At 51.1% G+C, this 20921-nt stretch overlaps 4 protein-coding genes across 6 annotated transcripts; 3 read left to right on the top strand and 1 right to left on the bottom strand.

The window, feature by feature from the left end:
* Nucleotides 1–371: 371 nt before the first annotated feature.
* Nucleotides 372–1583, top strand: s100a11 (S100 calcium binding protein A11). Its single transcript, XM_057021710.1, has 3 exons — nt 372–530; nt 607–740; nt 1271–1583. Exons 2-3 carry the CDS (start codon nt 612–614, stop codon nt 1400–1402), a joined length of 261 nt encoding a protein of 86 aa, XP_056877690.1. The 5' UTR covers nt 372–530; nt 607–611; the 3' UTR covers nt 1403–1583.
* A 1064-nt stretch (nt 1584–2647) lies between these two features.
* s100u (S100 calcium binding protein U) lies at nt 2648–8300 on the top strand. The gene is made up of 3 exons (XM_057021714.1): nt 2648–2812; nt 4869–4995; nt 5219–8300. Exons 2-3 carry the CDS (start codon nt 4876–4878, stop codon nt 5540–5542), a joined length of 444 nt encoding a protein of 147 aa, XP_056877694.1. The 5' UTR covers nt 2648–2812; nt 4869–4875; the 3' UTR covers nt 5543–8300.
* A 183-nt stretch (nt 8301–8483) lies between these two features.
* s100s (S100 calcium binding protein S) lies at nt 8484–10547 on the top strand. Of its 3 annotated transcripts, XM_057021707.1 has the most exons (4): nt 8519–8620; nt 9320–9366; nt 9634–9787; nt 9938–10547. In XM_057021707.1, exons 2-4 carry the CDS (start codon nt 9353–9355, stop codon nt 10109–10111), a joined length of 342 nt encoding a protein of 113 aa, XP_056877687.1. In that variant the 5' UTR covers nt 8519–8620; nt 9320–9352; the 3' UTR covers nt 10112–10547. The 3 variants fall into 3 exon arrangements, with proteins under 3 accessions (XP_056877688.1, XP_056877687.1, XP_056877686.1); XM_057021708.1 differs by lacking the exon at nt 9320–9366 and having other exon boundaries at nt 8484–8620; XM_057021706.1 differs by lacking the exon at nt 8519–8620 and having other exon boundaries at nt 9082–9366.
* Nucleotides 10548–14075: 3528 nt separating this feature from the next.
* LOC130518794 (SH2 domain-containing adapter protein E-like) lies at nt 14076–20642 on the bottom strand. Its single transcript, XM_057021692.1, has 6 exons — nt 19404–20642; nt 18353–18479; nt 17548–17760; nt 16233–16434; nt 15356–15475; nt 14076–14908 (listed from the first exon to the last, which is right to left on the bottom strand). The coding sequence occupies exons 1-6, from the start codon at nt 19908–19910 to the stop codon at nt 14725–14727; spliced, it is 1353 nt and encodes a 450-aa protein (XP_056877672.1). The 5' UTR covers nt 19911–20642; the 3' UTR covers nt 14076–14724.
* Between the last annotated feature and the right edge of the window lie 279 nt (nt 20643–20921).

Below are 20921 nucleotides of genomic sequence, written 5' to 3'. Positions count from 1 at the left end.
ACGTCCAGATACAACAGTCAGAGCGACGGGTGACATCCACAAGCGCAGACGGACACCAAGAACGCAAGCAAGCGCTGAGGACTGCGGCCTTGTGGGGCTTATCGTGCCTCCAGTTCCACAAACAGGAAACGCGCTATCCAAAATAAAGGCTTGAGGGGGAAAAACAAATGTGATTTATTCCCTTTTGCAGATTGTGCCTGTGAAAGCGCGTCGTCCTGGGCCACGTTTCACCCCAAGCTGCTCCTGCTGAGGCGGCAGGATTGTGATTAAAGTGACGCTGTCACCAAACGGCGTGCTGTGCACACGCGGCGCAGCGGGATTGTGCTGCCATCAGGACAAGCTCGTCCTTCAGAGGACACGCTGCTGTGTGTGTTTGTGTCTCGCAGCTGGATGGGGGAGACGGGGGCAGGTTGCCTGTTTTCCGCTGACCTGTGCATCAGGGAGCAGAGATGAGGCGTATAAATGGGAAGAGGCGGCGGTCAGAGCGTTGGGACGCGCTCTCGGTACCTGCTCCACGCACAACGCAACAGGTGAGGCCGGCTGGGTCGCCCAGCGCCACACGTCTCGGTTTGAAGCTTTCCTCAGATCTTTCTTTTTGAATTTAAGCCACCATGGAAGCCGCCATCTGCACCCTCGTCTCCCAGTTCAAGACCTTTGCTGGGAAAGATGGGTCCTCCAGCACCCTGAGCAAGGAGGAGTTCCACAACCTGGTGACCTCTCAGCTGCCCAACTTTGTCAAGGTAGATCCTGAAGGTCGGCGAGAGCCAAATGCTGCTGTCAAGCTGACTTTACTTCGATATCTGAAGATATTCCATCATTCACAAACATGGTCGATGCCCCAACACATTGTGTGTTTTAACGAGCCAAACAGATTATTATCACGCTCATTTTCTCCTCTGTGGATTGTTGTGATTAAATATTCTCTGCTGTTCGGGTCGGGTGGGGCTGGAAGACCCGCAAAATCCACCCTCTTTATGTTCTGACCCAGTAAAACAAGTCAACTTTTTAAACGCTAGAACACTTTGAGCCAGAAAATATCTGTTTCTGTCACACAGCTTTAACATCGACTCTGACGGCTGTGAGTAAATACATGTTTTTGCTCCTGCAGGCTTTTCTTTTTTAAAATTACAGTATGTCATTGTAATGATCTCCTATTCATGCATGAGCACTACCAGACTGGGCCGATAGGGGGCAGGACAGACTTTTCGCGAGGCTGAAACTGCACAGGAGCATTAACCAGGGCTCTGCTGTGATCTGTGATCACCCACAGGACGCCGGTAACCCCAGGGCCATGGCGGAGCTGATGGGCTCTCTGGACAAGGACAACGACGGGGAGCTGACCTTCCCAGAGTTCTGGCAGCTGCTCGGCACCCTGGCGAGTAAACAGGGCGGCTTCAGTTAGCCTCGGTCACACGTGGCTGTGAGCAGCCCTCGACATCGTTTCACCAGGGTCACCTCAGACGTCTTGCTTTGATTGCCTTTATCGCCCTGCTATCGCTCCTTTGTAGTTAGCAATGGTTAATGCCTGGCAAACTCCGAATTAAAGCTTCCATTGTGTGGAACGCTCAGTCCCGTCCATCAAATGCCTCCTGTCATTCATTCACCACCTTATATGATGTCCTGTCATCCGTGCTCCAGCGCCACTGTTGCAGTCTTGATTTAGGGCCGAGTAACATTATATGTGGCCGCTGGCACGACACCCGCGCCATCTCATGTTCCATAGAGCCTCATAAAACCTGCACAAAGCTCCTTGGTCAAGCCTTCAGATGATGCAGAAGTCCTCCTGTCCCTCAGCGGGGCCCCCGGAGGACTAATGAGGATTCTCCGAGCGGACCCGGCCCATTGTCCCCGGGAGGACCCATTGTTTCTGTGACATTTGAGCTTTGTATTTTAATCGTATTCTGCTTGTTTAGCTTGTAAGAGTCTGTAAGAGTCACTTTGGTTTTAATCCCGATGTCTAGACGGAGCTCTGCCGCCTCCCCAGAGGTTTTTGGTCCGACTACGTTTGGGGGGGTGACGCGAAACCGATGACTCCATGAGATCTATCCACAGATATGAAATGTTTTGACCTTTGTAGCCAGATCACGCACGGGACAAGTGCCAGCGCGGGAGGGGTGGCGACGGGCACATGAGTCAGCAGCAGGAGGGGGGGCAGGTTTTAGTCAAGGGCTCCATCATCCAAGGCAGAAAAGCTCGATTCAGTTGGGGAAACTATGATTTTCCGTTTGATCTCGATTTCTGGGGACCCGTTTTATAACTGACACGTGTCAATCAAACGTGCGTTCTGTCCCGGCAGCTGTGCGCGCGTGTCCGGGGAGAAAGGCTCCACATTTCTTTCCTTTCGGTCCCGTTTTGGCTGCAGTTGCTGTAAAAACGCGCATTCTAAAGGCGTTCCACGGTTGCCTGTCCGCGCACACGAGGCTCTTCGGGACCCGGGCTGGCGTTAAAAGCTGTGCAGATCAGCCATGACACGAAACATCTGGCGCATCAGCCGCAGATCATTTTAATAAAAACTAACATTTGGCCGCTTCGCTGCGATTTTACGCCCCTTCTTCCTGGGATTTGGTGCTGCGCGCTATTCCACATTCCCTGTTCTCCCGCTCCCTCTTCCAGGTACACGCCCTTTGACTTGTCAGGGGAAAAAAAGTTTTTTTGGGGGGGGAGAAAAAAGCCCAAATCACGGAAGAGATTTTGCTGTCTTACTAGTTTGGCAAGTTCTGTGGACTCAAAGCCGCGTAGAAAGGCGGAGAAGAGGGCAGAAACTCACTTTAGCGCACGTTAGCACACTTCTCTCGTCCCTCAGACGCGTACGGTGAGTTAAACGCGACTTTTCTCCTCTCTTTTCATGTCTTCTCTTGTGGGGGGGACGGTGTTTGAGTTTGTACATAGTTTGTGCCACGTTTCGGTGCAAGAGCCACCCCAGCAGCCTTCCCGTGGCCCGACTGCAGGAAGGTTTCAATGACTCCCGTCCGCAGAGGTTTTCGGGCTCATGTTTCATTTTTACAAAAGCCTAAATAAGAGTTTCCACATATTTGCATCGTTTTCGACGTTATTGCGCGTTCGCTGATGCGTTTCTCCCCCTCTCTCGTTAGGATACAGAACCTTTTTAAATTTCTGATGACAGTTTGTAATAAAACCCTCAAAATAGGCCGGACTGAGATGGAGGCTTGAAATTGGGGCTTTTTGGATCGTGCGTCAAAGCGCAACTTTCTGCCGTTTGCGCGCACTGTGGATCGATTCTAGCGCAGCTCTCGTCCACGCAGCGGTCGGTGCTGCGTTTCTCTCCTCTCTCCTCGCTCACGGACGTGCGTGGCGGCCCAGTCCGCCGCGGTCGACGCGCCGAGCAAACCTCTGGAGGAAATACCTGCATTTTCAACCCTTAATTGAGGAAGTAGCTGAAAGAGAGCCGCCGTGCAGTTTAGTGCCGCTGCCTAACTTGTTCCTCTCTTAATATTTTATGACGCACGACCGGTAGTATTGTCATGGCTTTGCGCACATACCGTATCACATTCGCCTATTTGGAAACGCAACACTCAATCTTCTCGGGGCTCCTGAGGGAAACGGGAAACCTCTGCTTATAGCCTTGTATATTTAATTATTTGCGCGGGCCATTTGGGTCCCTTTCAGGCAAATAAGGGAGCTCAGTTTGTGTCCACAGCGGGACGAGGTGTGACCGTGACGCAGGGGAGGATGATGCAAGTCGCCTGTTCTCCTGTTGGAATGAGGAGACCTGTTGAGATTCTGTCCAAACAGTTTCTAAGAGGCTATTTGCGCTTAAATAGAGGCTGTCGGGAATGTACACAAAGGGCAGTTTAAGCGTAGAAGCATCTGTTGGGTGTTTTGGCTTGGAGGCATCGAGCGTTGTCGAGGCCATTGTGTGCTGCAGAGGGTGTGTCGCCCTGTTGGAAGAAGTTCCTACAACACGGCTGCGTCTTTTCTACAACAAAAATCCTGTCTGGAGATAAAAGGGAGTGTGGGGGGGGGGGGGGCTGGTTTGAAAAGAGACACCTTTTATATGCATTTGCCACACGCCGCGGCTCCGTGCCGACCCGTTCCCCGGCACGTTCCCGGTGGATCATAGCAAAGTGACAATTGGAGATCAGTAGGTCAGTCGGACGGAAAGAGGTCAGGTGAACTCGGCGCGTGCGTTCTTGCTACGCCCAGGCCAGGCACTCGGGCTCCTTCACTTCCCACATATGCACGTTGGAGAAAACCTGGCTCGGTTGGGAATGTTTAACGTGTCTGGGTCAACAATTCCAACACTCGCTTGCAAATGAGCCCATACAGGCGACGGCACATCCTGTGGGGATCGCGCGCGCTAACGTAAACTCTTGTTTGCTCTCTATGATTAGAATACTGAAGCCGACGGACGAGTTGATCACCTTTAACGTGTCCCTACTGCTGCTCTGGGGCAAACTGGCTCCCAGCGGGGCTGTAAATTCCTGCCTCAATGATCTCCGCAGACAGCAACCGAGCGGATCCCTTTAGCGACGCGTTGCTGGCTGCTCCGTTGGTGCGCGCGTGCGTGGGGAGGCCTCTAAACATTTGCGCCGGCTGTCGATGTGAACCAGACGCCCAAACATTCTTTGTCAAGCTACTCTGTGTAATTTAGAGAGAAGGAGAAGGAGGCGAGGTTTGGGTAATCCCTTCAGTAATCTGAGGCGCAGTCGGCCAGGTCGGATGACCCATCAAAGATCAGAACGTCCATCGGCGCTGTCTTACTCCCTCTTCTCTGATGTCACGAGGCCCATTCCTTCAACATTTGAAATGAAAGGCCTTGAGAAGACCGTCTGTCTGTCTGTCCGCCTGTCTGTCCGCCTGTCTGTCCGCCTGTCTGTCTCTCACTGACTGCCTCTCCTTTTCCTCAGAGGAGTCATGGAGGCTGCCATTCAGACCCTGGTGAAGGTCTTCCTGAAATCGTCCAAAGGAAGGGAGAGCCTAGGAAAGAAAGAGTTCCACACACTTGTCAAGAGCCAACTCTCCAACATCCTTTCGGTTAGGAGACCTCGACTAGCTTTACGATCTTCAGTCTGTGATCACAGGACATCATCCTATATCCAATCATATATTAGAGAGAAAATTATCAGAAAAAAGTGTACTTATTGATGATGTGAGCATTTATTTGAGCTAAGATGCCAGCTAGGTCCTGATATTTGCTAGTTTTAGAAACGTGGTGTGAGTGCAGCTGCTCACGGTCTCATGTTTGTCTTCCATCCAGGACACTGACAGCAAGAAAGCTGTCAACAATATGGGCCAGGAGCTGGATGCCAACAAGGATGGGAAGGTTGGTTTTGAGGAGTACATGAAGCTGGTGGGCTACCTGGCGGTTTCACTCAGCGAACAGCGCACTCTTGCTAATCAAGAGCCGGCCACAAATGCTGCATCCGAGCCAGTGGCTCAGAGTGCCCCAGCCAGGGAGGAGGACAAATCAGAGGCTAAGGCGGAGGTGACCGAGGAGGCAGAAGCAGCCGAACCGAAGGTAGACGCCAACGCAGAGCCAACGGTACAATTAAAGGTAGACGCAAGGCCGAGCCAATGGTAGATTTGAAGGTGGAAGCTAACGCCAGCCCAAAGGTAGAAGTCGATGCTGAAGGTGCCGCCGAGATCGTGGCAGCGGTCGCAGAGGAGGAGCCGGCGGCGGCATCGGGAGGAGAGGTGACGGCAGCGAAGGTGGTGACAGAGGTGGTGAAGGTGGTGACCACGGAGGAAAAAGTGGAAGAAGCCGTCGAGGATGTAGCGGCCGCGGCTGTAGTGGCCGCGGCTGCAGAGGAAGCGGAGAAGAAGACGGAAGAGGCGACCTCATAGGGGACAATCCATTCATTCCCAACCAAATCCGACGCGTACATCCCACACTACGGATCACATTACTCTCAAAGTTTCATGCCACTAAACCTTTTTTTTTTAATGCAAACAACATTGACAACACTTTGAAGCCAGCTCTGAAGAAATATCTTTCTTTATATATGATTAACAGTACATGTACATGAATTATTGCTTAGTACTTTTAATTACCACTATGTTCATATGTACAGAATGTGCATCCCAATATATAGCACATTTTCCTCACTACGATTCTATACCATAATAGCATGCGATCATACACTGTCCTATGCATGCCGCGCCCCTGTGAACAGCTAACCACACATTTGCCTGTCGCGTATATCACTGTTATGTGAGCACACCACTGTAGCCACGATGCCTAAACTCTTTGCTCTTATTTTTATTTGCATAGTCCTTATCTTTTTTTTCTACGCCCACCTTCCACACCCACCATACCTTGATCTTTAAGTAAAACAGTGCACATCTTGTTCAACACGAATTACTGGAAGGTTTAATGTCACACGAGTTAGCTGACAAACACGACACACATGAAGCTACAGGTGTTAGCCAGTTTGCTCAGATATCAGCAAAAGTATTGGAAACAAGCTGCTATGTCACGTGTTTCATTCGGGTTGAATCATGTTCAGATCTGTTGTTTTTTTTATGTGGATCAATCAAAAGTATCAAGTGAATAGATCTTTTTTCAGCAGTTATGCTATTCGAGGCTAATCTGCTGCTAGCTGTGGTTTAATTGCACACGTGTCAGAGCGATATTGTTTTTTTTCTCCCTCTTTTAACTCTTGGCGTCAAAGATATTTTCCTCCTGCTTATTTCTATGATTGTTGCATGGAAATCTGTCAGAAATGCTAAAAAAAAAAAATCAATCATCACCTTTTTACTTAGCATGACAATAAACACATTGTTTTGCTGGAGCTTTTGGACTAATTTAACTCATTCCTTGTGTATCCTCTCTCCGTCCGCAGAGGTTCAGTTTATTTTGGGGCGTTTGGGTCTTGGATTAGGAACTGGAAGATTGGGTGTGGATTTTGGTTAACTGGAATCCACACCTCAGGAGCCTCATGACGGTGGGAAAAGGCTCATGTAGCTTCACCCACCTGGTCCAGCTGAGCAATCTTAGTTAGAACCTTTAAACCAGCCTGTTCTGACCTATTGGTGCTTGATGGTACTTTATCCCCTGGTTATACTGGATCGGAGCGGCAGAAACCAGCGCTAGTTTTCTCCACGCCTCTCGTTGCGTCCACCGTGTCACAGTTGTGTGTTTGTTGGCCGGGTCACTCCCTCCTTTGGTATAAAGACCCTGTTTGACCTGCAACTGGATCCGTGAGTCCCAGGCATTGGGAAACTACGGGATTAGGCGTTCGCTGCGTAACACACCCCAGGACGCAAACAATTACATGAAAGTGATCCCAGGCTCTGGTGATCAGCCGTCAGGAGAGATCGCTGTCAGAGGCCGCGCTCATTAAAGAACATCGCATCCATTTCTTTAGAAAACAAAGCAGGAAAATACAGAAAATGCTGCATTTATTCAAAAATATTTCAAATTCTCTTTCTCCCACTGCGTCCTTGCAACATTAATCTTTCTTCAGCTCCACGCTCGCACCACGATGGAGATCACCTGGACTCCCGCTTGCTTGTCGCCCGACGTGCCATTTTGTTAATTACCATTTAATGATGTGTAAATTGTCTCGCCATCAATAATGCAGCCTTGCGAGAGCCGCGAGGCTCGCGTTGCAGCCCCGCTGCGTCATAGGTCAACCCTGCGCACCGTTTGGGCGCTCCGCGACGACACCAGCAGGACGAATAAAAGTGGGTCATGTGATCACCCCGTCCCGACACTCCCATGCAAATAACCTTCCGTCTGCACTTGTCTACTCTGCACGCTGCATTTCCTGCACGCGCTCCTACTAACTCTGGATATTTGGGGGCTATTTAGACTTTTTATAAGAAAATGTTTTCTAATTAAGGTACTTAATCAATTATAGAAACATATCACTCCTGCACCTCCTGCGTAGAACAGCCGTGCGCGCTCCTTCCTGTCAGCCAGGTGTGTTTTCCTTCGGTGCTCTGTGGATTCCGACAGTTTCGCTGCTGCCCCAGTCTGACAGTTTGAACCCCACCCAGTCTGAACCCAGCACAGAAATTAAAAAAATAATAAAGCATGCTGGAACAAAATGGGGATTAAACCAAGGAGTGTCACGTTTTCACCGCCAAACAACGAAATCTGGGGACATTCTGGGTGGAGAAACCCCCCCCCCCCCGCAAATGTTTGTGACCGTGGAAACGTTCCCGGCCTGTTGTGCAAGAGCCATCATTGCGCGCCGACGTGCTCCGTTTGTGTCCCGCCGCCGTCGGCGACGCCACCGCCCACGAGGGTGTCGGCGCCACGCGCAACGCCGTCCCGTGTTTGCATATTCTGTACGTGTAATAACTAATAATGAATAAACTGTGATAGTAACAGACGCCTGTGCTCGTGGCCTCTGTGTGTGTGTGTGTGTGTGTGCGTGCGTGCGTGCGTGTGCGTGCGTGTGTGTGCGCGTGCGTGTGCGTGTGTGTGTGTGTGAGGGAGAGAGTCTATGTAGATTCTCAAGAGAGAGAGAGAGAGAGTCAGGGAAAGGAGGGCGAGGGAGGACAGGGCCAGAAGAACTGGAGACGATGTAAATGAGTGGGGGGGTGGGGGGGGGGGTTGCTAGGTGATATTTAAGCCCCTGGTACGCTCGCGTCCGTCCATCTCTGCCACGACTCGCAGACAGACAGCAGGAGGATTTCCATCAGCAGCCAGGTAAGACCCCACGCCACTTCCCCCTCCGGGTTCTCCTGGATCAGCCGGGGGGCCCGGTGGGCCGCAGGGGAACCGTCGCCCAGCGAGGACGCGGCCGCCGCCGTCTTGGTTCCGTGGTGCTGATTCATTATCGCCCGTCTCCGTATCACGTCGCTGCCGCCGTGTCATCAGCCGTGGAGCTTTTCCAGCCAGCTACTGTCCGGTCTGACCTTTGACCTCGGAAACATAAAGAAGCAGCGGGTGACGGGTCATTGCGTAATCAGGCCCCGGATCCCCGGGCGCGAGCCTCAATGTGGGCGACGGAGCATGAAAGTGAACGAGTGTCGGCTCTCCTCGCCGTGCGCCCGCGCTGCCGCCGCTGCCTCGGGTTTCTGAATGCGAGATTCCGTTTCACCGCTTTCCATTTCGGAGCGATAAGAACGCCGGCGCGTCGCAGATGGAGAGCGTTTCTCACCGGCGACGCGGCGCTGATCCATTACTCATTCATCCTACACGTGCGATAAGCCAACGAGGACGTGTCCTACACGGCGGGGGGCCTCTGAGCATCCTGTCGTGGCTGGACGAGGACGCCATCGCGCCAACGGCCACGAATACACCAGGACAGATGGCGTGACTGGACACCTGTGATGGGATGGACGGTCACCCTGGTTACAGGAAGTGTTCGCTGACAGTGACATGTGTCTGTCTGTGTGTGTGCAGTCTCTCCTCGAGTCCAGCGCCAGAAGCTCCAAGATGCCGGACACAATGTGTGTAAGACTGTCGGAAAAGTGTTTCCAAACGCTCTCCTTCATCCTCCCGCTCCTAACATCTAACGACCCTCTGGATCTGACAGAGGACGTTAGCGAAGGAGCCTTCTCTCCTTTCCTTCCCTCCTTCTGTCCCTCTATCACGCCGTCTCAGAGGTGGCTTCGCCCGCCGCCGCTATGCGTCGCCGCGCATGCAGGGGCGGGCTGGAGCGGGCGTCCTGTGGCCGGGACTCACCCGTTTCTCTCCCCCCTCTGGTGCCGTTGCAGCATGTCCAGAGAGCCCAGTTCCGACCTGGAGAGCGCCATGCAGATGCTCATCAAGACCTTCCACAAGTACTCGGGGAAGGAAGGTGACAAGTACACACTTAACAGGGGAGAACTCAAGGAGCTGCTACTAGAGGAGCTGGGGACCTACCTGGGGGTGAGTGTGTGTGTGTGTGTGTGTGTGTGTGTGTGTGTGTGCTCATACACACAACACAAGTTCCAACAAGTTTGTGTAGAGAAGTATGAATGCAGCGCGACTCCCCCCTTCCTAAACAACCCCCCCCCCTCCTCTTTTTGCCGCTGTCAGAACTCCAAAGACAACGAAGCCGTGGAGAAGGTGATGAACGACCTGGACGCCAACAACGACGGCGAGGTGGACTTCACCGAGTTCATCATCCTGATGGGCGCCCTCACGGTGGCCTGCAACGACTTCTTCCTGGAGTTCAAGACGGACGACAAACCCAAGGGGCAGAGCAGCTAGACGCAGACGAGAGGCGGAGGCTGTGCGTTCGCAGGGCGGGGGCGGAGATGGAGGCCGGGGGGGGGGGCACAACACGGACATTTAGCATTAGCGTTCTTCCTCTGCTTTTGTTCCATTCGACAGCACATCCAGAGCCGCTACTCACTCACCTGGGTGCATCCCAACAGCTTTCAGCCCAAATAAAGCAGATCTGGCATCTCGGAATGAGGCCCTGGAAGGAAAGGAAGTGGGAATCTGGCGCACCAGGATGCGCTCTGAGCATTCCTGGCACAGGAAGAATCTGTGAGAGCATATTCTGTTCCAGCTATCGCCATGTGTCTGCATGGCCACGACCCTCTGCTGCTCTTATTTCGTAATCTTCTTGTCTCTGTCTGGGTGGTGACCGACCGGAGGGGAGCGACATTCTTCCATATAATAAACTTTGGCTTTTACCCAACTATTCGCTCTGTGTGTGTTTGCCTCACGGGATGAATCGCCGCACCTGGAAACGGCGTCGAGCGCCGCAGAGAGGAACAATGTCAGCAAAGCCTGGAGTGTGTGCTGGCGTCTGAACGTGTGTGTGAGCGCGCACACGCGCGGGGGTTGTTGTGTGCGAGTGTGTATTGGGGATTCCCACAGAGTAAACTGCTCCAGCTCACACATCCTGCCAACAATATCCTGCAAGTCTTGTTCCACTAGATATAAACTGACCCAGATGTTTGACTTGGATCGGCACCGGAAGAGAAACGTCCTCAAATGAGAGAGGACGGAGGAGAAAAGGGGGGGAGGTTAAGATAACGATGCTTTGTGTGTGTGTGTGTGTTCCTGTACTTGTTGCATAGTGAGTACCAAAATCTTCATTCCACTAACAAAGTGAGGACCTGTTTTCTGGTCCTCACAACTTCAAAGGCAGGTGAGCTTTGGGTTAGTTAAGGTCAGGGGGTTAGTTGGGATGGTTAGGGTCGGGGTGAGGGGCTGTGGAATGCATTAGGCCTGCGAAAGTCCTCACAAAGATAGAGGTACAAGGGTGTGTGTGTGCTGGTGAGTGAAAGAAGCACAGAGAGGGTTGAATTCAATTTATGGAGAACATTAGTCAAGTATGTAACTTGGAAAGCAGCAATATAATCACAGAGGAATGTTCAAGTTGCTGTGACTTTTAGCACACTTACTGTTCCGCAATGTCTCTCTCTCTCTCTCTCTCACACACACACACACCACACACACACACACCACACACACACACACACACACACACAGCAGACCAACATCTGTCTTCCACCTCGTTGGATTTTCCATCTGGTTCTCACTTCATACCACAGAAGAGGAGCAAAATCGCAGATTTTCTTCTTCTCCTTCCCTGGAAATGTCCTCCTGCTCTAATAATCTCAATACCCCCCCCCCCCAAAAAAGAAAAAAAATCCAGGTCAGCGAGTGTCGGTGGGCGGGGCTTCGCCCTATCTGCTTTCATTCCTGAGCCCTCTGTTCTTCCTAGCCCTCCTGTGATTGGCTGCTTTGAATATCTAAGCTTGATGTGTGCAGACGGTGGACGAGTAAACAATCCCACACAAACTAGCGCAACACTGTTAACCCTGACGTAGCCCGAAGGCTAGAATAAAGAAAAACCTGTTTCGCCTGTTTCAAACTATAAACCAGCGCGGTCGGGCTAGCACATTAGCCCGAAGGACCAAAGAAACTCATGAAATAAGACGTGTGCGAACACAAAACTGTGCACTACAGGTGCACAACTGCAACCTCCTGCTTCTTTCATGTGTTCGCCAACGCGACATGCTAAATGTGAAAAGCTAAGCCAACACACGCGGCCTTCAGAGTTGCTCAATAAGCACCGACCAGAGGAAACTGCTGCAGAACTAAAGTGCAATAAAAATGTCCGGCTTGTAATTCAGCACCTGTGATATTGGCGGACCGGATACGGCCTCGGACACTCTCACTCTGCATCCCAGTGGCATTTTTTTGTGAACGTGTCACCATCATCCGGCCCTGAAGGTGTGATGAAGCGCCTCCTTTTTAGCCGCGGTTGTTTTCCCAGCTTTGGAGAAACAATAGCCGGAGGACGTCCTGCAAACAGGAAAGGAGGAAAGCTCCCAAACACGCCTGTTCGGAGCAGCTTCAGAGGTAGAGAAGCGTTGCTAATGGATAGGCCACGCTCGCTCATGGGGGGGGGGCAGAGGTGAGCGGCAGAGCTCCTCCCTGGCACCGGGCCTGACGCCTCCGATAAGGCTGACAGGAACACTTGGGTTACCCAACGACGCAGGTCAGGCGACACCGAGATGTCAAGCCGTGGCGTCAGCCTGGAGGTGATCCCGTCACGCTGGGACGGCTGAGACGGTGCGGCCGGGACGCCAGAGTAGGATGACACGTATGATCATATCGAATGAGGGCCACAGTCGTGTGGATGGCCCCGGGTCACCTCACGTTTGATTCCCTTTCCAGGCTCGCCGCCTCTTGGCGGGGAATTTGAGAAGGCCTGCCTTCCTCAAGTTCCTGAAATCCATCTGGAAGGCCGGAGGGAGACCTGGTGGACGTGAGACAGGACGCAGGTGACGGGCAAAGTCCTCGCTCGGGAAGGACGAGCCCCACGAGTTCCCAGGGAATGCTGGGAAGTGAGCGAGCGACCCCGTCTGCTGCAGCGCCACACCGACAAGCTGAGGGAGTCAAAGATTCCAGCTCGGGCCAAAATAAAACAAATTTAGCGGTAAAATTCTCATTATTACAACCAGATTGTTTCGTTCGGTGTAGAAACTCGAGGCGTTTGTTCTGATACGAGGCCGAGAGACGCGTCCAACCTGCGTTAGGATTCAATCTGATGCCCAGAAACTTATCAGAAATATCTGATGTCGACTTTTTAGACTAATGAAATTAGCCGCCGTTCACGGAGCTAATCAGAAAGTGATCAAGCGGTGACAATGTCCCCCCTGAAAGACAGGGAGGGACAGATGAGAGACGGGTATCATCCTCAGGTAACACCGACATAGGAAAGTAAAGAGGAGCCGGGAGCGATACCTCAGAGAAGGAGCGGAGGGTGGAGGGCCGGTGTCAGATGCCCTTCTGGCCCTTCACATTGACATGCATGTAATGACGCTACTTTGTCTGTTTTAAGTGGCGCTTTTGCATCTTTCCGCGCTCTTCTTTTCAGCCACACACCTCCCTCGTGCGGCTCCGAGTCCTCCCGTCGATGCAACCGGGCCTCCGCAGCGACGCGCTCCGCTCCAGCCTCTCGCAGTATCATCGAACCCCCATTGGAGGAAGCAGAACGCGAAACTTCCAGACGGTTCCCCCAAACCGCCGAAGCCACCCTCGAGGCCTCTGCTGTTAAAAGATTTACTGCGCGCAAGAATTCCTTATTATTAACAGCTGTGAGGGGGCCGCAGCTTCCTCGGGGGGGCGAGGAGACGCTTCGGCGTTGGCCTGAAAACACACCCTGACTGGCTGAGGTTGCCAATTATTGACAGTCAGAAACTTATGAGACGTCTCGAGCGTTTAGGTTTGGATGTTTTTTTTGGGGGGGGGGGGGGGGTGGTTCGTAAACAGTCTCAACAATCCCGCTCCGTGTTTTCAAAAAGGCAAAGGTGGGAAATGTGGCGCAGGTGCCCCGCCTGATGAATCTCTGGGAGGGACGCAGGAGGCCATATCTGCAGCGGCGCCGTGTTTTGTTCCCACCCGGATGGGAGTCGTCCAAATGAAGCAACAAATCTCGGTGACATTTAAAACAAACAAAAGATTAAAAGGTGTCGGGGAGCCGGTGACATTTCACTGAAATGTCTGCGTTCGTGCAGCTTCTTTGTTTGGTATTCCACTCTGCGAGCTCCCCGGGGACCCGGGGCCCCCGAGTTTGCCGGAAAGAACGCGATACGATGAAGAGAGAAGCAGTGGAAAAACTGACAATGAGTTCTTAGGGTGTTATCAAGAAGAGCCTCAGATTTATCTGGCAGAAAGACGGTAAAGTGAAGCTCAGACGCAGCCTGGATTCCTGTCATGAAATGCACTGTTTATTGTAATTGTCCTTCGAGAGTTGTAGCAGGATGAATCACTCAAGTCTTCACAGTGCAGCAAATAGCTGAAAACAACGCCCTGATTCACAGTAGACATCATCAAGTCTCAGTGGTTACACACAACTGACGAGTGCAAGGATAGAAGTGGAGAATGTGCTGCTCAATGCAAAGAGACCCTTTAGTTTGTCTCATTAACCTTAAGGATAGTTAGGGCCTGGGTGTAGTGATTCAGAACATCCACAAGGGGGTGCAAGAATCCCACACGATGATTTTCAGTCCACTTCTTGTCTTTCTTCCCTGTAAATTACAGTTTAAACTGTTAATAAATGATGTGCAGCTTTGAAGTCACCCCCAACAAAAGAAAAAAAAATCACATTTGATAATTATAAATGGCTCCTCTGATTGCTTCGGATTCACACACTTAGCTTTGGCATTAGTGGTACATTAAGATCAGGAAACGAGGGTGGTGGACTGCAAAGTTTAACAGAAATTAACAGAACTGCAACAATGACTCAACCTGACACAGAAAGTAAAACTTTAAAGAATTAAAAGAGGGGTGTAGGGGGAGGGCAGGACAGTGGAAGTACAGTACATATCATCCAGATGTGCGGTGAGCGGGGGGAGTCAGTGGACGCGGGGCACCGGGTGGAGCAGGGTCATGTGCTCGGCCCCGTTGAAAGGCAGCCGCTGAGTGCAGTAATGGTGCACCACCTCCGGGATGCTGGGAAAGACGCAGCTGCTTTGGTCCAGGGTGTAGCTGTTTTCTTTAGTCTGAGCCACGATGATGTGGACGCAGCCTTGGCTCGTCCTAAATCACACAGGAGGGAAGAAGAAGAGAAAACAGAGTTTTACCGACTGCAGCGGGCTCTCGGTCTGTAGACGTCGGTGTGGGGAAACAGACCCAGATTAATCAAAACCAGGTGTTGTTGTTTGCTGACCAACTTTAAGATATGTGTTAGAAAGACCGTTGTTAATAAAACGGTATTATTGCGCATTATTTTGATAAGATGCAACAGAAAATGTTCAAAAACGCAGGTTTGGAAGATTCCGGAGCCAAACGCTCATCTGTAACATAAAACATACCATAATATAGTTCTCAAATATTACTACAATAGACATTGAATAAGTGTGTAACTAAATAAATAGATTCCGTTTCAACATGTTGCAGTTTCCGTAGAAGACGCTGATCGTTGCTTTGGACCCCAGTTCAAAGCGGAAGTGGATCCTTTCATCTGTACTTGCGGGGGTCACTCACTTGAGGGCGATCGAGTATTTGCTGCTGTCGGACTCGCTGTTCCGGACCAGGAAGCTCGCCTCCCTGCAGGGGTGCAGCTGGAGCTCCGCCTCCTGCCGCGTTACACACCCGTGATACCAGCTGAGAGGAGGAGGAGGAGGAGGAGGAGGAGGAGGAGGAAGAGGAAGAAGAGGAGGAGGAGGAGGAGGAAGAGAGAGGAGGAGGAGAAGGAAGAGGAGGAGGAGGAGGAAGAGGAGGAGGAGGAGAGGAGAGGAGGAGGAGGAGGAGGAAGAGGAAGAGGAGGAGGAAGAGAAGGAGGAGGAAGAGGAGGAGGAGGAGGAGGAAGAGGAGGAAGAGGAGGAGGAAGAAGAGGAGAAGGAAGAGGAGGAGAAGGAGGAGAGAAGGAGGAGGAAGAGGAGGAGAGGAGGAGGAAGAAGAGGAGGAGGAGGAAGAGGAAGAGGAGGAGGAGGAGAAGGAAGAGAGGAGGAAGATGAGGAGGAAGAAGAGAAGAAAGAGAAAGAGGAGGAGGAGAGGAGGAGGAGAAGGAAGAGAGGAGGAAGAGGAGGAAGAGGAGGAGGAGGAAAAGGAGAAGGAAGAGGAGAAGGAGGAGGAAGAGGAAGAGGAGGAGGAAGAGGAGAAGGAGGAGGAGGAGGAAGAGGAGGAGGAGGAGGAGGAGAGGAGGAGGAGGAGAAGAGAAGGAGGAGGAAGAGGAGGAGGAAGAGGAGGAGGAAGGAAGAGGAGAAGGAGAGGAGGAGGAGGAAGAGGAGGAGGAAGAGGAGCAGGTCAAATCAACACCTCATTATCAAATATCAAAGCAGCTCTGGTCCTTTTTATTGCTCCGCCCCCTCCTCACATACACATTGAACCATGAATCCTGGCTCTGATTCAGCTTCCTGACCTCTGTTTCTCCAGGGGCAGGGACGGGTCGACGCAGCAGAACTCCGCATCGGTACCGGACGTGGGGGAGGACCTCCTCATCTTCTGGGTCCAGCTCTTCTGCCTCAGGTGCTGCTGCTGCGCCGGAGGTCGCTGGGGCTGGCAAGGGAGCGTGGCGCGGGCCGCTTCATCTCTGGCCGGCCGATCGGCGCCGTCACACTGTGCTGGGGGGGGAGGAGCGATGAAAGAGGACGTGAGGATGCAGGGAAGCGCCCGGCTGGGAGCCTCGGGATGAACGCAGCGTTCCCAGGCTCCAGTAAACAACGCCAGAAAAAGGCAGTTTGATGTTTCGTGTAATGGAGTCTGCTGTTATACAGGGTCTAAAACAGAAATGGGACGGCTTGTTTACTGAGCAAAGGCTCCCGCACCGAGGCGGAAAAATCTATATTTTACTATTTTTCCGGTACTTTCTTTGTATATTTCAGGTTTCCCCCATTCGTAGCTCTACAGAAGCCTCGAGGCTCAAAAATAGGTCACAAACTCAGAATTCTTTTCTGAAATATTGTCCAAAATGTGTCTTTTTTTGTATCATGGAGCCTCAGATAATTCAGATAATAATACTCTATAATAATACTCTATAATAATACTCTATAATAATACTATAATGCTAAAACTCTATAATAATACTCTAATGCTAAAACTCTATAATAATACTCTATAATAATACTCTATAATAATACTCTAATGCTAAAACTCTATAATAATACTCTATAATAATACTCTATATAATACTCTAATGCTAAAACTCTATAATAATACTCTATAATAATACTCTATAATAATACTCTATAATACTCTATAATGATACTCTATAATAATACTCTAATGCTAAAACTCTATAATAATACTGTATAATAATACTGTATAATAATACTCTAATGCTAAAACTCTATAATAATACTCTATAATAATACTCTAATGCTAAAACTCTATAATAATACTGTATAATAATACTCTATAATAATACTCTAATGCTAAAACTCTATAATAATACTCTATAATAATACTCTATAATAATACTCTAATGCTAAAACTCTATAATAATACTCTATAATAATACTCTAATGCTAAAACTCTATAATAATACTCTATAATAATACTCTATAATAATACTCTAATGCTAAAACTCTATAATAATACTCTATAATGATACTCTATAATAATACTCTAATGCTAAAACTCTATAATAATACTCTATAATAATACGCTATAATAATACTCTAATGCTAAAACTCTATAATAATCTGATGCTATAAACAGAGAGAGGACGTCTGTACCCGACAGGGTTCGGCCGAGGGCCTCCTTCCGCTCCCAGGTGGGCTCGTACTCCGCAGGACGATGCGGGTCCAGCTCGGGCCGCGGGACCACCGTCTGGTCCTCGCAGCTTCCCTGGTACGGGGGCGCGGGCTGACCTTCTGCTGCTGCTTCCTCCCCCACCTCTGCCAGAACACACACCTTCAGGAGGTCCTTGGAGCCCCGGCGTCGTATCTCTGCGGAGCGGGACGGCGTCAGGGTTCGGATTCACGCTGTCAAGCTGCTGTGGAGCCGCACATCTGCTGACCCAGCAAACACTGGATCTTAATGATGGACCGCCCCCCCCTTAACGTGGCGCCGTCCCTTAACTGTCACCTGCTGAATAGACTAAAAAGCACCGCTCTGCCCTCACAGTCGTTCCAGTCACATCATCCTCGCCCAGCAATAAAACACGCTCACATCCAGCACCGATTGTGTCGCCCTTGTACGGAGGGACAATGGAATGATGGAGGGAAAGGTCATGCGATTGGATGACAGAGCGACACGCTTCCTCGAAGCCGGGAAACTGTGATAAATGGGCCTGACAGGCCGCGGGGGGGGGGGGGGGGGGGGCGGGGGGGTCCAGGAGGTGGAGGTGAGGGGGACAATGAGAGCCAGCTTCCTTTTCAGAGAATAGCACCAGGATACGCAGGCAGGAAAGAGGAAGCAGGAGCAGGAAATTACACCCATTGTCCAAACGCCACGCAGTTGCCATGGCCACCCGGGGGGTACGGGGAGCGGCGGGGGGGCCGGTCCCGCCTCCGACTGGATGCGCTTTCGGTGGCTTACCGGTGATCATCTGCTGGGCGTCGTAAGGCTCCATGTACCCGTCGTTCTCCCCGCCTCGCTCCGCCTGCCTCTGCTCTCGGGTCTGCTGAGCGTCGAACGGGTCTGCGTAGTCCTCAAGAATGATGACCTGGAAGAAGAAACAGGCTTTTAAATCACCGGGGGGGGGGGGGCGTCGTTCCTCCTTTAACCTTTGAGACCCGTTTCTATTTGTTTGGTTTTCAGATTGTTGAAAGTAGTGTTTGGACCTCTCCACCGCCACCCCCCCGCTGCAGCACCAGTATCACCCAATCACTGTTGCTGTAAAAAGGCTTGGGGGGGGGGGGCACCTGGGGGCCAAATGACAGGTTGCTGTTAAGCAGCAGGGGGCCTGAACCCAATCAAAGAGAAGATGAGGCTGGAGGAGGGGTGAGAGAAGGAGATGAAGGTGAGGGCTCACGTCCTCATCACGGCTTTATATTCAACCTGGCCGGGGTGGGGGGGTGAAGGTGGGGTGGGGTGGGGGGTGTGTGAAGGTGGGGTGGTGGGGGGGGGGGGTAGAGGCAGGCAGACTGGGAGGAGCAGACAGATAAAAGAGATAAAAGGGAAGCAGACACCGAAACCATGATATCACTTTTGGGAGGCTGGACGGGGTCACGGCTGCTTCACTGTCAACACTCGTCATGGATGAGAGGACGAGCGCTGGGGGGGGGGGGGGGGGGCTCAGACGGTCCCTGAGGACACGGCTGATAAAAGCCGACGTCCATGGAGAAATAGGGAAAACTGGCTCGTTGGGACAGACGTGATCCACCCTCCACTTTGAAACAAAGGGAACTCGTGAAAACACGTGACGTCCTTCGACTCAGCAAATGTTTAGATTAAATAAATGTGATGTACAAAACTATGGATTCCCCCCCACACACACACACACACGCACACACACACACACACGCACACACACATATAAAGCCAATGAATTCTTTTAAATAAAATAGACTAAATAACAGAAAAACCTCTCTTATAGCGAACTGAGCAGAATATTTAGAAGATAAATCTCTATTTAAATGTAACTTACAGCTTCTGTCCTGCACGGAACCGCTTTCTCCGCCTTCTCCGCTTTCTCCGGTTCTGGTACCACTTTGTTGGTGATGCTGCTGCAGTTGAAGTTGGGGCTTTTGTCCAGCGTGTCGACCCGGATCAGCCGGTTGATGTAAGCGTTTGCAGAACTCTTCGGAGGTCTGTGAGGCTCCTCGTTCTGCGCCTCGGCTTTGGAGTTCTTGCGGCTTTTCCCGGGAAGCAGATTGTCCCAAACTTTTCCATCTTTGGGCGAACTCGAGCCGCTTCGACTCGAATCCGCCGCCGAGTTCTTTCGGTTTTTTCCGGACAGGAGCGAGCCCGCACCTCCGCCGTCGGGAGAGGAGGATTTGTGCTGGACCGATTTGGAGCTTGACGTTTTGGTACCGATGCTGAGCACAAGCCCGCCTCTGTTGGCCCTTGGCTGGGAGCCCGATTCGGACACTGAGCGGATCCTGTCGGCACCGTTCTTCAGATTTATGGGGAACTCCTTGAACCACTTCGCCATGGTCGGTGCGGGGGGAACAGTGAACTTGTGCGCCTACTCCGATACCTTTCAGCACCGTGCGGGGCCCCAGAGACGCACCTTTCCAGGTCCCAGCCTTCGCAACAAAAGACTTCCGTTGCTTTATTCTAGCAGAGAACGTGCGGACGGAATGTTCCCCACATCACACAGAAGAAACAAAAGATATCTCTGAAAGCCACTCAATTATTTAATTAAAAAAGGCTCATCCTTTAGGTTGCGGGGGCAGCACAAACGCGCTATTTTATCCCATTTGGGCGTTCTTACACCTGTTCTGTTTCCCCGCTCGAATAAAAAGTTTCCGTTCGGCTGAAGATAAAATGTCTTCTTTGTGAAGGGATCCGAAATAATGTAAAGTTCTTCGGGCTTCCGAGCTGTGGTCCCATTCCCAGAGCGGCGTTTCCCAACCTTTCTGTGGAAGTGAGCTCCGGACTGCGCCTCCGGCGGGGGGGTCCCCACAGGGGGCCGGTTCAGGTGGGCGGTCATAAACGTTCATTGGAGACGTTGCGGTATAATTGGCAGAGATCTAAAAGGCTCAGGAAACTTTTATTTCAACGGGATTTGGGTTTAATCGCGTGAAGCCTGCGAGCATCTATGGGAATGGCATTCATTTAACACCAAATATCGACATCTTTTGAGACGAACTTTTATGCCGTTTCTTTAAGTATGTTTTTAAAAGTATATATTTGATAAGTCCAGTGATCCTACATTCACCTGGTCGTGATTGAACACTCATTAATGAATACTTTTAATGGGGACAACCAGGAAGTTGTCTAACCGAGACGCTCGGGATATACCAATGAAAGGTTCGACGCAGGGTCTACAAATGAACAAACTCTTGTTCGAACGTAACATGTTGGCGGTTTCTCAAAATTCACAATTAATTAAATTTATCTTCCACTATGTAAGTTGTGGTTCTCGGTGTTTTTAATGAACGTAGCTGAATCGTTATGATGCGTTATTCAGAACACCCCTGTTTTGGCGACGAGTTGCAAC

Source organism: Takifugu flavidus, chromosome 21 (assembly GCF_003711565.1).
Source record: "Takifugu flavidus isolate HTHZ2018 chromosome 21, ASM371156v2, whole genome shotgun sequence".
In the NCBI taxonomy this organism is placed as follows: Eukaryota; Metazoa; Chordata; class Actinopteri; order Tetraodontiformes; family Tetraodontidae; genus Takifugu; species Takifugu flavidus.
Note: the sequence above shows the minus strand (reverse complement) of the source record. Positions and strands in the feature narration are given on the sequence as shown.

Coding starts and splice junctions, on each gene's coding strand:
- s100s (XM_057021706.1), top strand. CDS start 9,296: ATGTGTCTGTCTGTGTGTGTGCAGTCTCTCCTCGAGTCCAGCGCCAGA. Junction 9,367..9,633: donor TCCAAGATGCCGGACACAAT/GTGTGTAAGACT, acceptor GTGCCGTTGCAG/CATGTCCAGAGAGCCCAGTT. Junction 9,788..9,937: donor AGCTGGGGACCTACCTGGGG/GTGAGTGTGTGT, acceptor TGCCGCTGTCAG/AACTCCAAAGACAACGAAGC.
- s100u (XM_057021714.1), top strand. CDS start 4,876: ATGGAGGCTGCCATTCAGACCCTGGTGAAGGTCTTCCTGAAATCGTCC. Junction 4,996..5,218: donor AACTCTCCAACATCCTTTCG/GTTAGGAGACCT, acceptor TCTTCCATCCAG/GACACTGACAGCAAGAAAGC.
- s100a11 (XM_057021710.1), top strand. CDS start 612: ATGGAAGCCGCCATCTGCACCCTCGTCTCCCAGTTCAAGACCTTTGCT. Junction 741..1,270: donor AGCTGCCCAACTTTGTCAAG/GTAGATCCTGAA, acceptor GATCACCCACAG/GACGCCGGTAACCCCAGGGC.
- LOC130518794 (XM_057021692.1), bottom strand. CDS start 19,910: ATGGCGAAGTGGTTCAAGGAGTTCCCCATAAATCTGAAGAACGGTGCC. Junction 18,480..19,403: donor TTCCGTGCAGGACAGAAGCT/GTAAGTTACATT, acceptor TTCTTCTTCCAG/GTCATCATTCTTGAGGACTA. Junction 15,476..16,232: donor CTGCCCCTGGAGAAACAGAG/GTCAGGAAGCTG, acceptor TCCTCCTCTCAG/CTGGTATCACGGGTGTGTAA.